At 40.8% G+C, this 15,249-nt stretch overlaps 1 protein-coding gene across 1 annotated transcript in view; it reads left to right on the forward strand.

Annotated features, from left to right (window-relative positions):
• PNPLA7 (patatin like phospholipase domain containing 7) overlaps nt 1–15,249 on the forward strand; it is an 864,087-nt gene that overhangs the window by 222,853 nt on the left and 625,985 nt on the right. The window contains exon 9 of the mRNA XM_033959965.1: nt 13,398–13,557. Coding sequence (XP_033815856.1) covers nt 13,398–13,557 — 160 coding nt within the window. The remainder of the gene's footprint in view (nt 1–13,397; nt 13,558–15,249) is intronic.

Below are 15,249 nucleotides of genomic sequence, written 5' to 3' on the forward strand. Positions count from 1 at the left end.
ATCAGTACTCAGGAAAACAGAAGGGAGGTGGGACTGGAACCAATGAAGGAAACTCAAGAGAACAAGAGCACCCTAAGTACAAATAAAAAAGCCAAAAACAGAAAACTATTACTGTTGGGTGATTCCATCATCAGAGGCATTAACCTTGGAACACAGGGCGAGGAGTCCAAAATAGTGAAATGTCTTCCAGGATCCTCAGCTACCAGGAGTTCCAGGCAAATACTGACTATAATTAAGGAAGAAACTAAGGATTTTAACACTGATGTTGTTATCCATCTGGGAACAAATGACCTGGCCAACAACTCCACACTTGCAGCACAGAAAGCTTTTCGGGAGCTTGGTGAGGGCGTGAAACCTTTTGTAAAGACTTTAACTTTTTCTGAAATACTGCCTGCATATGGAAAAGGAGAGCAAAGAATGAAAAACACAGAGGACTTTAATAGATGGCTCAGAGCCTGGTGTCATCAAGAAGGCTTCAGGTACATAGGAGGATGGGGAAATACATGGAAGGACAAGAAGCTATATTGCACTGATGGGCTACATATTACTACAGCAGGAAAAAGAAACCTTGCAGAGAAATTTAGACAATATTTTTCTAGGCATTTAAACTAGAAGGTGGGGGTGGTGTATGTACGAAGGACAATTATAGAGACCACCCCCGGCAAAAGAAAAGATGTGATAGTAGTAAAGGCTGCAACATAAGCAATATCAGCAACTCATTTCTTAGTATTGCAACGGAAAGTGAAACGACACAAAAATCCATACGAAAAAGGAGATTATCGCTGAAAAATAGCTGGAAAGCGATGACCACAAATGCTCGCAGTCTAAGCAACAAAGTTCATGATCTGCAAGCCCTGATATTAGAGGCAGATCTAGATATTATTGCTATCACAGAGACATGGTTCAGTGAATCACATGGATGGGATGCAAATATACCGAGATATAATCTTTTTAGGAAGGACAGAGATGGTCATAAAGGTGGAGGAGTAGCTCTCTATGTAAAGATCAATATCCAAGCGACCGAAATGCAAGGGACCTGGGGAGAGTAAGAAGCGATATGGATTGCTCTGAAAAGAGAAGATGGAACTTCTATCTACGTGGGTGTAGTCTACAGACCTCCGACTCAATCGCAGCAAATTGATAAGGATCTGATTGTGGATATCCAAAAGTTTGGAAGTAAAGAGGAGGTTCTGCTGTTGGGAGATTTCAACCTGCCGGATGCGGACTGGAATGTTCCGTCTGCGGAATCGGAAAGAAGTAGGGAGATTGTGGATGCCTTTCAAGAGGCTCTGCTCAGACAAATGGTGACGGAACCCACAAGGGAAAAAGCGATATTGGATCTGGTCCTCACAAATGGAGAGAGTATCTCTAATGTTCGAGTGGGTGCTCACCTGGGTAGTAGCGATCATCAAACGGTTTGGTTTGATATAACGGCTAAAGTGGAGAGCGGCCGCACGATACTTAAAGTCCTAGATTTCAAACGTACGGACTTTAATGCAATGGGAAAGTACCTGAAGAAAGAGCTGTTAGGATGGGAGGACATAAGAGAAGTGGAAAGACAGTGGTCTAAGCTGAAAGGAGCGATAAAAATGGCTACGGACCTTTATGTGAAGAAAATCAATAAAAACAAGAGAAAAAGGAAGCCGATATGGTTCTCCAACTTAGTGGCTGAGAAAATAAAGGCGAAAGAGTTGGCGTTCATGAAATATAAAAAAACCCAAGAAGAGGAGAGCAGAAAGGACTACAGGGTGTAATTGAAAGAAGCCAAGAGAGAAATACGTTTGGCGAAGGCACAGGCGGAAGAACAAATGGCTAAAAATGTAAAAAAGGGAGATAAACATTTTTTCAGATATATTAGTGAAAGGAGGAAGATAAAAAATGGAATTGCTAGGCTAAAAGATGCTGGGAACAAATATGTGGAGAGTGATGAGGAGAAAGCAAATGTGCTAAACAAATACTTCTGTTCTGTGTTCACAGAAGAAAATCCTGGAGAAGGACCGAGATTGTCCGGCAAAGTTACACGAGAAAATGGAGTAGATTCTGCGCCGTTCAAGGAGGAGAGTGTTTATAAGCAACTTGAAAAACTGAAGGTGGACAAAGCGATGGGACCAGACGGGATCCATCCCAGGATACTAAGGGAGCTCAAGAGGTTCTGGCGAGTCCTATTAAAGACTTGTTCAACAAATCTCTGGAGACGGGAGTGATTCCTGGGGATTGGAGGAGAGCGGATGTGGTCCCTATTCATAAAAGTGGTCACAAGGATGAAGCAGGAAACTACAGGCCGGTGAGCCTCACTTCAGTTGTTGGAAAAATAATAGAAGTGTTGCTGAAAGAAAGGATAGTATATTTTCTTGAATCTAATGGGTTACAGGATCCGAGGCAACATGGCTTTACAAAAGGTAAATCGTGCCAAACGAACCTGATTGAATTTTTTGATTGGGTGACCAGAGAGCTAGATCGAGGACATATGCTAGATGTAATTTACTTGGATTTCAGCAAAGCCTTTGATACAGTTCCTCATAGGAGGCTGTTGAACAAACTTGAAGGGCTGAAGTTAGGACCCAAAGTGGTGAACTGGGTCAGAAACTGGCTGTCGGACAGACGCCAGAGGGTGGTGGTTAATGGAAGTCGCTCGAAGGAAGGAAAGGTGACTAGTGGAGTCCCTCAGGGTTCGGTGCTGGGGCCAATCCTGTTCAATATGTATGTAAGTGACATTGCTGAAGGGTTAGAAGGAAAAGTGTGCCTTTTTGCAGATGATACCAAGATTTGTAACAGAGTAGACACTGTAGAGGGAGTGGAAAATATGAAAAAGGATCTGCAAAAGTTAGAGGAATGGTCTAATGCCTGGCAACTAAAATTCAATGCAAAGAAATGCAGAGTAATGCATTTGGGGATTAATAATAGGAAGGAACCGTATATGCTGGGAGGAGAGAAGCTGATATGCACGGATGGGGAGAGGGACCTTGGGGTGATAGTGTCTGAAGATCTAAAGGCGAAAAAACAGTGTGACAAGGCAGTGGCTGCTGCCAGAAGGATTCTGGGCTGTATAAAGAGAGGCGTAGTCAGTAGAAGGAAGAAGGTGTTGATGCCCCTGTACAGGTCATTGGTGAGGCCCCACTTGGAGTATTGTGTTCAGTTTTGGAGACCGTATCTGGCGAAAGACGTAAGAAGACTTGAGGCGGTCCAGAGGAGGGCGACGAAAATGATAGGAGGCTTGCGCCAGAAGACGTATGAGGAGAGACTGGAAGCCCTGAATATGTATACCCTAGAGGAAAGGAGAGACAGGGGAGATATGATTCAGACGTTCAAATACTTAAAGGGTATTAACGTAGAACAAAATCTTTTCCAGAGAAAGGAAAATGGTAAAACTAGAGGACATAATTTGAGGTTGAGGGGTGGTAGATTCAGGGGCAATGTTAGGAAATTCTACTTTACGGAGAGGGTGGTGGATGCCTGGAATGCGCTCCCGAGAGAGGTGGTGGAGAGTAAAACTGTGACTGAGTTCAAAGAAGCGTGGGATGAACACAGAAGATTTAGAATCAGAAAATAATATTAAAGATTGAACTAGGCCAGTTACTGGGCAGACTTGTACGGTCTGTGTCTGTGCATGGCCGTTTGGAGGAGGATGGGCAGGGGAGGGCTTCAATGGCTGGGAGGGTGTAGATGGGCTGGAGTAAGTCTTAACAGAGATTTCGGCAGTTGAAACCCAAGCACAGTACCGGGAAAAGCTTTGGATTCTCGCCCAGAAATAGCTAAGAAGAAAAAAAAAAAATTTAAATTGAATCAGGTTGGGCAGACTGGATGGACCATTCGGGTCTTTATCTGCCGTCATCTACTATGTTACTATGTTAGGTATATTAAAATAGGGGCATACCCAATTAAGAATGCCCAGGATTTGTTGAAGTTCAACATACGTGATTGTAGAATAAAGTTTTAAAGTAATAATGGTAGGAGCTGCATACGATTGTAGTAATTTGTGACCCAAATAGATATAAGGATACTGCTTCTGAATTTTTTCAGGTGCAATGCATAATCCATAATGTTTTAAATGTGTGGTCAACTCAGAAATCCATTCTGTTTTTATTTTTGGTGCTGCTATTAAGATGTCATCCATATAATGGTATATTAAAGCTTTGGGAGTATTTGCTCTGAAAATTTGTAATGCTTGAGAAACATATATCTGACACAGAGTGGGACTGTATAACATCCCTTGTAGCAATACCGTCTACTGATACCTCTGAGTTGGTTGACTATGATTAAGAACAGGCACAGTAAACACAAATTTTTCTTTACCATCCAGATGTAGAGGAAAGGTAAAAAAATAATCTTTAAGGTCTATTTCCAAAACCTCCCATTTTTTCAGGATTATGTTACTGCAGCTGCCAAAAGGCCCATTTGATATGTTTGAATGCCAATATCAGTGCAGGCTCGCAGCATATCTGCTAATGTAATATCTGCCCTATTGTCTAAACCTTGTAATGCTTTATGATCATCTAAATTAGCATTGTCTTTGGCTAATTTCATCATTAAATCACTTTGAGCCTCATTATTATCTACTTGTCTTTGTACTGCTTCCTGTTTATGAAATTTATATAAGGCTCGGTGGCTCCCTGTTTGATGCTCGAATAACTTTTAACTGGTTTTCCTAATGCTGGTACTTTATGATATGCTCTGAATGCACACTGACTTCCTATTGTCAGTGTTTCTGTTGGAAGTACACTTTGTTGGGGAATAGTGGAGAAATTTCTGGTTCCATATAACTGATCTGGTATATAAAGCCCTCCAGACCATAAAGCTCTCCATTGAGCTTCCCTTTGATATTCACTATCCCACATAATATATTGACCAGTAGTCAATACCATGTGCATAATGTCTTTCCAATCTTGTGGTATTAAAGTATGTGCCCCAGCCAAGGTTTCAAATAACCCAGATGTGAAATTACTTTGTAAACCTATCTCTGAAATAGATTTATGAATTTCTCGCAACATTGCAAAGGATAACGGTTGATACGTAGCTATCTGTCCTGGACCATTAGGATCTCGGGCATATGTGATTGGGTAGGCTTGAATTAAATCTTTCATATCCTCTGCTTCCAATTGCTTTTTTATCATTGCTTGAAATGCACTTAAAGGGTGCGCTAATGTTTCTTCTTTTTTAGAACTTAAAGGAGGTAACTGCAGGAGGTATGATTTTTGGATATATGTTCTGACTGGAATAGTTGGGAATGGTTAGTGAGACTGTTGACACCTTGGACGATGCCTCAGTTCCTACCTTCTCCAAGGCACATTTACACTTCTGCCATACCATTAATATTGCTGCCGACGCCCTAGGCTCAGCATACAAAATGTTCCCAACTCATAACCAATCTTCTAATTTTAGGAATCCCTTTTCTGGATACCAGGAGCAGTGCTCTCCTATTTCTTGTACTAAACATTGTAACTGTGAATCAGATACCTCTTTATCTGTATGTCTCTGAATATACTTCAATTCTTTCACATGAGCACACTGTAAATCGGACAGGAAATTTCCCATACTTACTCGATAGAATCCCGGAGGATGAGGTGCACCAAGTATTATCGTTAGACGGAGAAAGCAGGGTGAAGGATCCCTGTTTGAGGCACCACATGTAGAGATGAAACACAGCACACACAGGATTCGAGTCGGAAGGAGGCGTTGCCTGTGGCAAACTCCGAGCCCCTTTTATTGAGCTTCTATGCTAATTACATCAAAGTACCTCCCTTGATTACATATCTAATGATTGGTGGATACTATTACAGTACTCTGAATAAAAGAGATATCCCTTGGCATATTTGCATGTGCGTGTGCGTGAGAAGCAGAATCGTTCAGCTAAAACACAAGCTGGCTTACGGAACAAAATGAGGACAGAGCTCAGAACACAAAGAGAAAAGACTTTGTAACTTTTTGGCCAGCAATTCTTTTCTTTTATATGCTACACAAGCAGGAAAAAAAAACTTACAAGGAATATATGTGCCCCTTCAGATACAAAGTTACATGCTCTTACATCGTGATCACCCTCAACTCTGCACATAGACAATGCCTGTGTTTCTGCACGTAGTCAATGCCGTTCTGCTGAAGTATCTTTCCATAGAAGGAATACTTAATTAAGATAAGGGTTAATTTGTGACAAGGAAGGGGGAGAGGGAATGATTCAGCATTCTGTCACAGGGGCTAGGAAGTCAGTGTGCTGACCTCGCCCTGATTCAGAACAGCATTACTACACCTGGGCTTATCTTCTTGTTGTTGTTTTGGGTTTGTCATCTTCTGAAAAGTCCTAAAACATCCAAGGCTGTAAGTCAGTAGATAACCAATGTTGCAATAGTCAGCAAAGATCTGGGTCAAAGATGAATACAGAGCATATTATGTCTTGCTGACAGGGAAAGATATAATTGTCCAGAAACTAGAATTCAATAGCACAACGTCTCTCTTCAAAATATAACTTTTGGGGTCTCATAGAGGGCTTCACCTACATTTTCACGAAGGTCTTACTCCTGATTCTTCCTCAGGAGGAGGGAAGGGGGCTGGATGCAGTGCCTGACAGGGAGGAAGGGAGGGAGGGAAAGGGGCTGGGTGCAGAGCCTAGCAGGGAGAGGCTGGGTGCAGGGAGTAGGGAGTTGGGAAGGCAGGGAGGACAGATGCTTAGGGGGTTGGGAAGACAGATACAGCACATACTCCTATGAGGAACTGTATCAAAGGCTTTGCTGAGATGTAATTTACTTGGATTTCAGCAAAGCCTTTGATACATTTCCTCATAGGAGGCTGTTGAACAAACTTGAAGGGCTGAAATTAGGACCAAAGTGGTGAACTGGGTCAGAAACTGGCTGTCGGACAGACGCCAGAGGGTGGTGGTTAATTGAAGTCGCTCGGAGGAAGGAAAGGTGGGTATTGGAGCCCCTCAGGGTTCGGTGCTGGGGCCAATCCTGTTCAATATGTTTGTGAGTGATATTGCTGAAGGGTTAGAAGGAAAAGTGTGCCTTTTTGCAGATGATACCAAGATTTGTAACAGAGTAGACACCGTAGAGGGAGTGGAAAATATGAAAAAGGATCTGCAAAAGTTAGAGGAATGGTCTAATGCCTGGCAACTAAAATTCAATGCAAAGAAATGCAGAGTAATGCGTTTGGGGATTAATAATAGGAAGGAACCATATATGCTGGGAGGAGAGAAGCTGATATGCACGGACGGGGAGAGGGATCTTAGGGTGATAGTGTCCGAAGATCTAAAGGTGAAAAAACAGTGTGACAAGGCAGTGGCTGCTGCCAGAAGGATGCTGGGCTGTATAAAGAAAGACGTAGTCAGTAGAAGGAAGAAGGTGTTGATGCCCCTATACAGGTCATTGGTAAGGCCCCACTTGGAGTATTGTGTTCAGTTTCGGAGACCGTATCTGGCGAAGGACGTAAGAAGACTTGAGGCGGTCCAGAGGAGGGCGACGAAAATGATAGGAGGCTTGCGCCAGAAGACGTATGAGGAGAGACTGGAAGCCCTGAATATGTATACCCTAGAGCAGGGGTGTCCAATGTCGGTCCTCGAGGGCCGCAATCCAGTCGGATTTTCAGGATTTCCCCAATGAATATGCATTGAAAGCAGTGCATGCAAATAGATCTCATGCATATTCATTGGGGAAATCCTGAAAACCCGACTGGATTGCGGCCCTCGAGGACCGACATTGGACACCCCTGCCCTAGAGGAAAGGAGAGACAGGGGACATATGATTCAGACGTTCAAATACTTGAAGGGTATTAACGTAGAACAAAATCTTTTCCAGAGAAAGGAAAATGGTAAAACCAGAGGACATAATTTGAGGTTGAGGGGTGGTAGATTCAGGGGCAATATTAGGAAATTCTACTTTACGGAGAGGGTAGTGGATGCCTGGAATGCGCTCCCGAGAGAGATGGTGGAGAGTAAAACTGTGACTGAGTTCAAAGAAGTGTGGGATGAACACAGAGGATTTAGAATCAGAAAATAATATTAAATATTGAACTAAGGCCAGTACTGGGCAGACTTGCACGGTCTGTGTCTGTATATGGCTGTTTGGTGGAGAATGGGCTGGGGAGGGCTTCAATGGCTGGGAGGGTGTAGATGGGCTGGAGTAAGTCTTAATAGAGATTTCGGCAGTTGGAATCCAAGCACAGTACCAGGTAAAGCTTTGGATTCTTGCCCAGAAATAGCTAAGAAGAAAAAATTTAAAAAATTTAAATTGAATCAGGTTGGGCAGACTGGATGGACCATCCGGGTCTTTATCTGCTGTCATCTACTATGTTACTATGAGATACTGCACAGGTGGAGTAGTAGGAAGGGAGAGAAAGAAATCCTGCTGGTGGGGAAGAGAAAAGAAATGGAGAATTGTTGGATATAGGTGTGTGGTGTGAGAGGGAAAGAGAGATGATATATATGGGGAAAGGAAGAAAGAGGAAGAATTGTTGGACATGATAGTGGTGGAGAGGAGGAAAGGAGAAATGTTTCACTGGGAGGGAGAGATGTCAGACCACAGAATGGAAGGGAAGAAGGGGAGAGAGATGCCAGAATGCAGAAAGGAGAAGAGAGAAATGTTAAACCTCGGGAAGAGGAAGGGAAGGAGAGAGAGATGTCTGACCATTAGGAGAGGGACGAGATGGTGCATAGAGATGGAGGGAAAGGGGCAACAGGGATGAGATGGTGCATAGGGTGGGTGCAGCAGGGAAGAGATAAGAAGAAATGCTTCTTATAAAATATGGGAGGAGGGTACAAGAAAGAGGGAGGAGATGGTACACATGGAAAAGTAGATTTTGAGGGGAAGGCATGGAAAAGTAGATTTTGAGGGGAAAGCAGAAAAATTGAAGAAAGTTGAATGCTAAAAGTTAATGCTAAAGATGGATGTATATACACCGAAAAACTGGCCTTGTAAATAATAAACCAGTGAAGGGTGATAAGAAAGCTCAGAGATTTGAAACTCTGAAGGGAAGGTTTTGAGGCCTCCCTTAGGGAAAGAGTTTACCTTCCAGTCATAGTCCTCTTATGAAAAATGTTTAATCACTCCTCCAAAAGGTATTATATGAAAAACCACTTCAAAATACTTCAAAAAATGTCCAACAAGGTACTAGTTTAAAACTTGCAATTGTCACTGCACTTATGGCAAGTTCTAACAAGTTTACTTAACTTATAAGCAGGTTTAGGGGGGGGTCCCAACGCGGCCCCGTTTCGATACCCTGCTTCAGGGGACCCGATTGCTGATTCTCTAAACAGGTTTCATTACTTTCATGCTGGTAAAATTTGCTGTGGTGACATGCAGCTGAAGAAAACTCTAAAACAAACACAAAAACATGCCACGTGTGAGTAAATCCCTATACTAGACTCACACTGACAAAAAGGTGATACACTTCAAGGCATACACTGGATATAGAATGCTGTAAACTCAAATAAAGTGTACATACGCTGCTGAAACAAAGTGCCTTCCAAATCTTGAAACCGCCAAACCAAAAACGATTCTCCTGGCTTGTTAAATACTAAATTTCCTACTAACGTTAAAAAACGTGATGACGTCATGACGCTGAAAAACGGGTCCATGGATCCAAAACAGCATGGGTGACCATTCTGAGTTTATGGAATTTCCTAGGTTTGCCTTCTCCAAACAACAAAATCTTAAACAAGTGTTGGTGCATTCACAGTTTCTAAGTTCACCCCGAAGGCAGGTGACTGGCACACACAACCCATGTGGACATTGTAGAGTATGTGCACACAGTGTTGAATTATCAGAAATGCAGTCTTTCAACGCTCTTGATTTGCCAACAATTACTGGTTCTAATTTATGAGAACCATCAGCATTCACACAAACTTTCCTATTTCAAGATGCCTTCAATAATTCCTAATCTACTCTTTGCTTACTTATTTTTTATTTTTTTTATTATTATTTTTTTTTCCCAAACTAACCTCTGCTTCAGCGCATACCTTTTATACCATGCCACCCTTACCCTACTTGTTTTATCCTTTCCCTCTATCACATTTCTTCTTATATTATGTAACTTTCCCCTTCCTCCCTATTCTTCCTCACAGTCAGGTTTGTCAGTATATGTTTTAAATGTTTTCTCTAACTTTTCTAATACACTATCTACTAGTTCTTACTATTCTGTTTAAAAATTTTATTGTTAACCGGTCAGGTATTTGTTTTATGATCGGGATATTAAAAACTAATAAACTTGAAACTTGAAACTTGTTGGAGATTCATTCTTTGCTTAATTTGCATCCGGAAACAGTTCTTTCTGTTTTAGAAGCTTGGTTATTTTCTAGCAGTGAATGTCAGGATAGACTGGTCTCATCCACATTATAAAGCTGACATTTCAATAAATTTTCCTCATCTATTAGATTGGATAATTTCTTATGAAACGGTTTGATCTCTTCTGTCGGTGCACTCAATGCTTTGCCATAAGTTCATTTGTTCATGATTCCATGTCCCTTTGAAAATCTCCACAACCACCCACCACTAATTTTTATTTCAATGTTCATATGTTTAGCTAATGTCTTTGCTGCATTTCAACTCCACGCACATTTACACCACAGGAATGTTGATGAACATACTACTTTATCATAGCCTCTTCCAGTAAAGATTCTTGTGCCATTTTAAGATTTTTTTCTCGGCCAAGTGTTAGAATCCACATCACTAGATAAAGCAAATTTTTTCAGCTTTTCTTTTTCTTTGCGAATGTCCTATATTGTTTGTTTTTTGACACCATATTCCTCACAAACAGATACGCCCGATTCTACTTTCTTGATGAGATCCAATTTTTGTTTTATACTCAAGTTTGTACATTTTCATTTTTTATTCATGACTGCGCTTTGTCTTAATTTGCTGCTGGAAACGGAAAGGGCTGTTTGAGAGACAGTGCGCATGCTCGGCCTTCTTGCCCGGAAGTGCATGGTGACGATTATGGGGTCCAGTAAATCCGAAGTCCAGATAACCAAGGTCTGAAAAATCGAGGATTCACTGTATGTTGGATTATTACGTTAACATTTGCTAACACTAAATAAGTCCATTTAACTTGTTAAAACTTGTTTACTTCAGAGAATATGTTAGATGGAAGAAATCAGATGACCCATGTAGTCTGCCCATCCACAGTAACCATTATCTCTTTTTCTCTCTCTGAGAGATCCCACGTACCTATCCCAGGCTCTTTTGAATTCAGACACAGTCCCTGTCTCCACCACCTCTTCTGGGAGACTGTTCCACGCATTGACCAGGATAATTGCACACAAGTGTACTCGTAGCTACTCAAGGTTTGTAAAAATGAATAATGAAAATGATGCAAATATTTTATAAAATCAAAATTATTAATTATTCATTATCAGATATGAATAATCATAAGGTTATTGCATCATGAGAATTATTACAGAAGCCAAAAGCTGGCCTTGCTCGTAACAAATTCCAACGTTTTACCAGTTACACATCCATATATATCCTAAATGATGACATTCCTTCGCTACAATCTAACTGGTCCAAATTATTTGTTTCCGTATAAGGCTGGCTTCATATGGGCGTGTCACAAAAGCATTCCTAAAATTACATTCTTATACCTAAAAAGTTACATTCTCATATTAAGCTTACATATCTTATAAAAAGAAGAAATACATAGACAGATATTGTAATGTACTCACAGACTACTCAGCTTTTAAATCCTTTCCTGTTAAGATCAACCTCTGTACTGAGAAATTCATGTCTCTTTGTCTCAGTAAAAATAAAGAGAGAAGAGAAGGATGGAAGGAGCAATTAACTCCTCCTCCCATCAGAGTTTCACAGAGTAGAAAAAAGTTGCTTAAGGTCAGAGGTTAAATACCAGATGTAGCCTTCTCAGAATTTCTTCAGATTTCAAATATATGAAATCAAAATAAAATGTATTCTAATCTACACTTGTTACCTATAGCTACATAAGTAAATTCCTACTGTATAGTTTTAATGACTTACTGACTTAGTATAACTTAATTCTGGATCTATACATACAATGATACACATGTGGATTTGATTTGTCTTTCTCATTGCAAACTCAGGGCCCTTTGGAATTCAGGCAACCAGGTCAGAGGCCAACTCCTGTCTGCCTATAACTTCCCTGAGGACTGGCCCAGTCCAGGCTGGTCACTCTTCAGAACAAAGAAGCCCTATAAAACTTAAGCTTTGCCATCTGGGGTAAATGTGCTATGGTGGTTATCAATCACAGAATGTCTGCCTGCCTTCCTGTACCTTCAAACACATAACACATGTGTCAAATCAATATGTTAGATTAAATTCCCATTTTTTGCTTTGCCTCTCCGATTATTATATTCTATCTTATCCAATATTCATATATTCATGCATAGCCACTAATACCACATTTTCACCTGCTCTTGGATTAGGCCCTATCTATCAGCAGGTTTTTCTAACTAGTAAATCCTGGTGCAATGTGAGAAAGTGTAATGGCTGAATTTTTTATTTCATGTTTGCTTATTTCACCACATCCACCTGTCCAGATAAACCAAGCTGGCCCTCCTCAGGTCTACTTACGGCACAGGACAAGCTCAGCATCTACCACCGTTTCTGTAAAAAAGTATTTCCTTAGATTACTCCGGAGCCTATCACCTCTTAACTTCATCCTATGCCCTCTCATTGCAGAGTTTCCTTTCAAATGAAAGAGACTCGACTCATGCACATTTACATTACATAGGTATTTAAATGTCTCTATCATATCTCCCCTTTTCCGCCTTTCCTCCAAAGTATACAGATTGAGATCTTTAAGTCTGTCCCCATACACCTTATGATGAAGACCACAAATCATTTTAGTAGCCTTCCTCTGGACTGACTCTGACCTTTTTATATCTTTTTGAAGGTGCGGCCTCCAGAATTGTACACAATATTCTAAATGAGGTCTCACCAAAGCCTTATATAGGGATATCATTACCTCCTTTTTCCTACTGGCCATACCTCTCCCTATGCAATCTAGCATCCTTCTAGCTTTTGCCGTCACCTTTTCAACCTGTTTGGCCACCCAAGTCCTGCTCTTTTGTCGAGCACATAAGTTCTTCACCCCCTAAATTGTACTGTTCCTTTGGGTTTTTGCAGCCTAAATACATGACCTTGCATTTCTTAGCATTAAATTTTAGCTGCCAAATTTCAGACCATTCTTCAAGCTTCACCAGATCTTTCTTCATGTTATTCACACCATCCAGCATATCTACTCTATTGCACATTTTGATATCATCAGCAAAGAGGCAAATCTTACCTGACTCACTTTTTCTCTGAATGTTTAAGCTGCGTCAGAAAGGGTTGGGTTCCTTTTATAGTGAGGCAGATTTTAAAAATTCCTGTGTCCAGATTTTAATAATATATGTCTGATTATTTTTGTACCAAGTTTGCATCAGTGATCTCTTCTCTTGTTCCCAGGGTACTTGGTCATTTTGAGAAGCCCCTTTTCTTGGAGCTGTGCAAGCATATGGTTTCTATACATTTTTTCAAAGGAGAATATGTTTTCCGACCTGGGGTGCGAGATGACAGCATCTATGTTGTACAGGATGGAAAGTTGGAAGTTTGTACTCAAGAAAGTGTAAGAACAAATTTTATTTCCTTTTAAGTATTGTTATCTCTCATTCTCTGAGGACAAGCAGGCCATAGTAATCTCACAAGTGGATGCTGTATCCATGGAGCTCTGGGTTCACATGCTTAAAAAGCATGCAAATAGCTTTAAATCTTCACGACAGTGTCCTACCATGCATGCATAGACACTTTTACACTGGTCTTGCGAGCGCAGGACCAGCAGTCTATATTCTTAGTGAGAGGCAAATATTCAGTTTTTTTAAACATGATTTTCATTGTGGGGTGCCTTCTGAAAACAATTATTTTCTTTTCCTTATTTTAACCCTTTCCTATTTTTTTTGACTTTTCTCCCAGTTTTAAGTTTTCTTTTTTGCACCTCATGGACCATTGTAGGACTGAGCTTTGCTCAAGAAATATCTTATCTGTTCAACCAATTTGTTACCTAAGAATTTGTCCATTCATTACCTCTCCTATTCCGTTCATTATCTCTCCTATTCTGTATACTGATATTCATTGTTTCTACATTGTAACCATGTCGCTGATTGTCCAGCTTTTCTTATTGTATTTGCATTCATTGTAGTTGTATTCATTGATTCTACATTGTAACTATGTCACTGATTGTCCAGCTCTTCTTACTGTAAATTGCCTAGAACTACCATGGCTTTGGCGGTATATAAGAAATAAAATTATTATTATTATTATCTTCATTTTTATGGTACATGCCCCTTTTCTCACCATAGAGTCATTTGATTTAGCTATGGTCATTTTTCTTCCATGTCATCAAAGGTTCCCAGGCTTCAAACATTGAGCTGACGCAATTGGACCATCTTTGCTTCTGACATCCATTCCTGGTGTATTCAGTGTTTGGGGCCATATCTCAACCATTTAAAATGTCTTCTTTGTTTGCATGCAGAAAAGAACACAGAAATCCAGAGAGGCTCGAAACATAAAATATTTTGGAGCTAGGTTCAAATCATCAATGTTGGCATCATAGTCTGCACTGGAATGGACATTAGGACCTTTGACCATCATGGCACAGAGACTTCTATTCTCCACTGGGCAGTGCCATGCATCAAAAGGTTCTCCCCTATCAAACCTCCAACAGTGTCATGGGACTTCAACGTTGTCCTCACACAGCTGATGAAAGCTCTTTTTGAGCCACTGGATTCCTGTGTGCTAAAGTACTTGACCTGAAGGTTGTGTTTTTGATGGCAGTTACTCCAGCTTCTAGAGTCAATTAGCTTCATGCCCTAGTGGTGGATCCACCTTACAATAAGTTCTATCACAACAAAGAAGGTCTCCTCACATAACCCTCAGTTTCTTCCTAAGCTTGTATTGGAATTCCATCTGAACCAGTTGATTGTCCTACCAACATTTTTTTCCCAAACCTCATCCCCATTCTGGCAAAAGTGTACTGCATATATTGGACTATAAGCAAGCGCTGGCCTTTTACATTGAGTGGACTAGGTCCCACAGAGAGTTCACTCAACTTTTTTTTTTTTTTTTTAAAATCCCAAAAAGATAGGTCCTGTCACTGGTAAATGCACCATTTCCAATTGGCTAACCGATGACATCTCTTTTACTTATTCTTGGGCTGGGCTAACTCTGGAGGGTTATATCATAACTCATACTGTTAGTCATATCTACATCAGTAGCCCATAGAGATATGCAAAGCTGCAACTTCAGTTTCTGTCCACACATT

Source organism: Geotrypetes seraphini, chromosome 10 (assembly GCF_902459505.1).
Source record: "Geotrypetes seraphini chromosome 10, aGeoSer1.1, whole genome shotgun sequence".
Classification (NCBI taxonomy): Eukaryota; Metazoa; Chordata; class Amphibia; order Gymnophiona; family Dermophiidae; genus Geotrypetes; species Geotrypetes seraphini.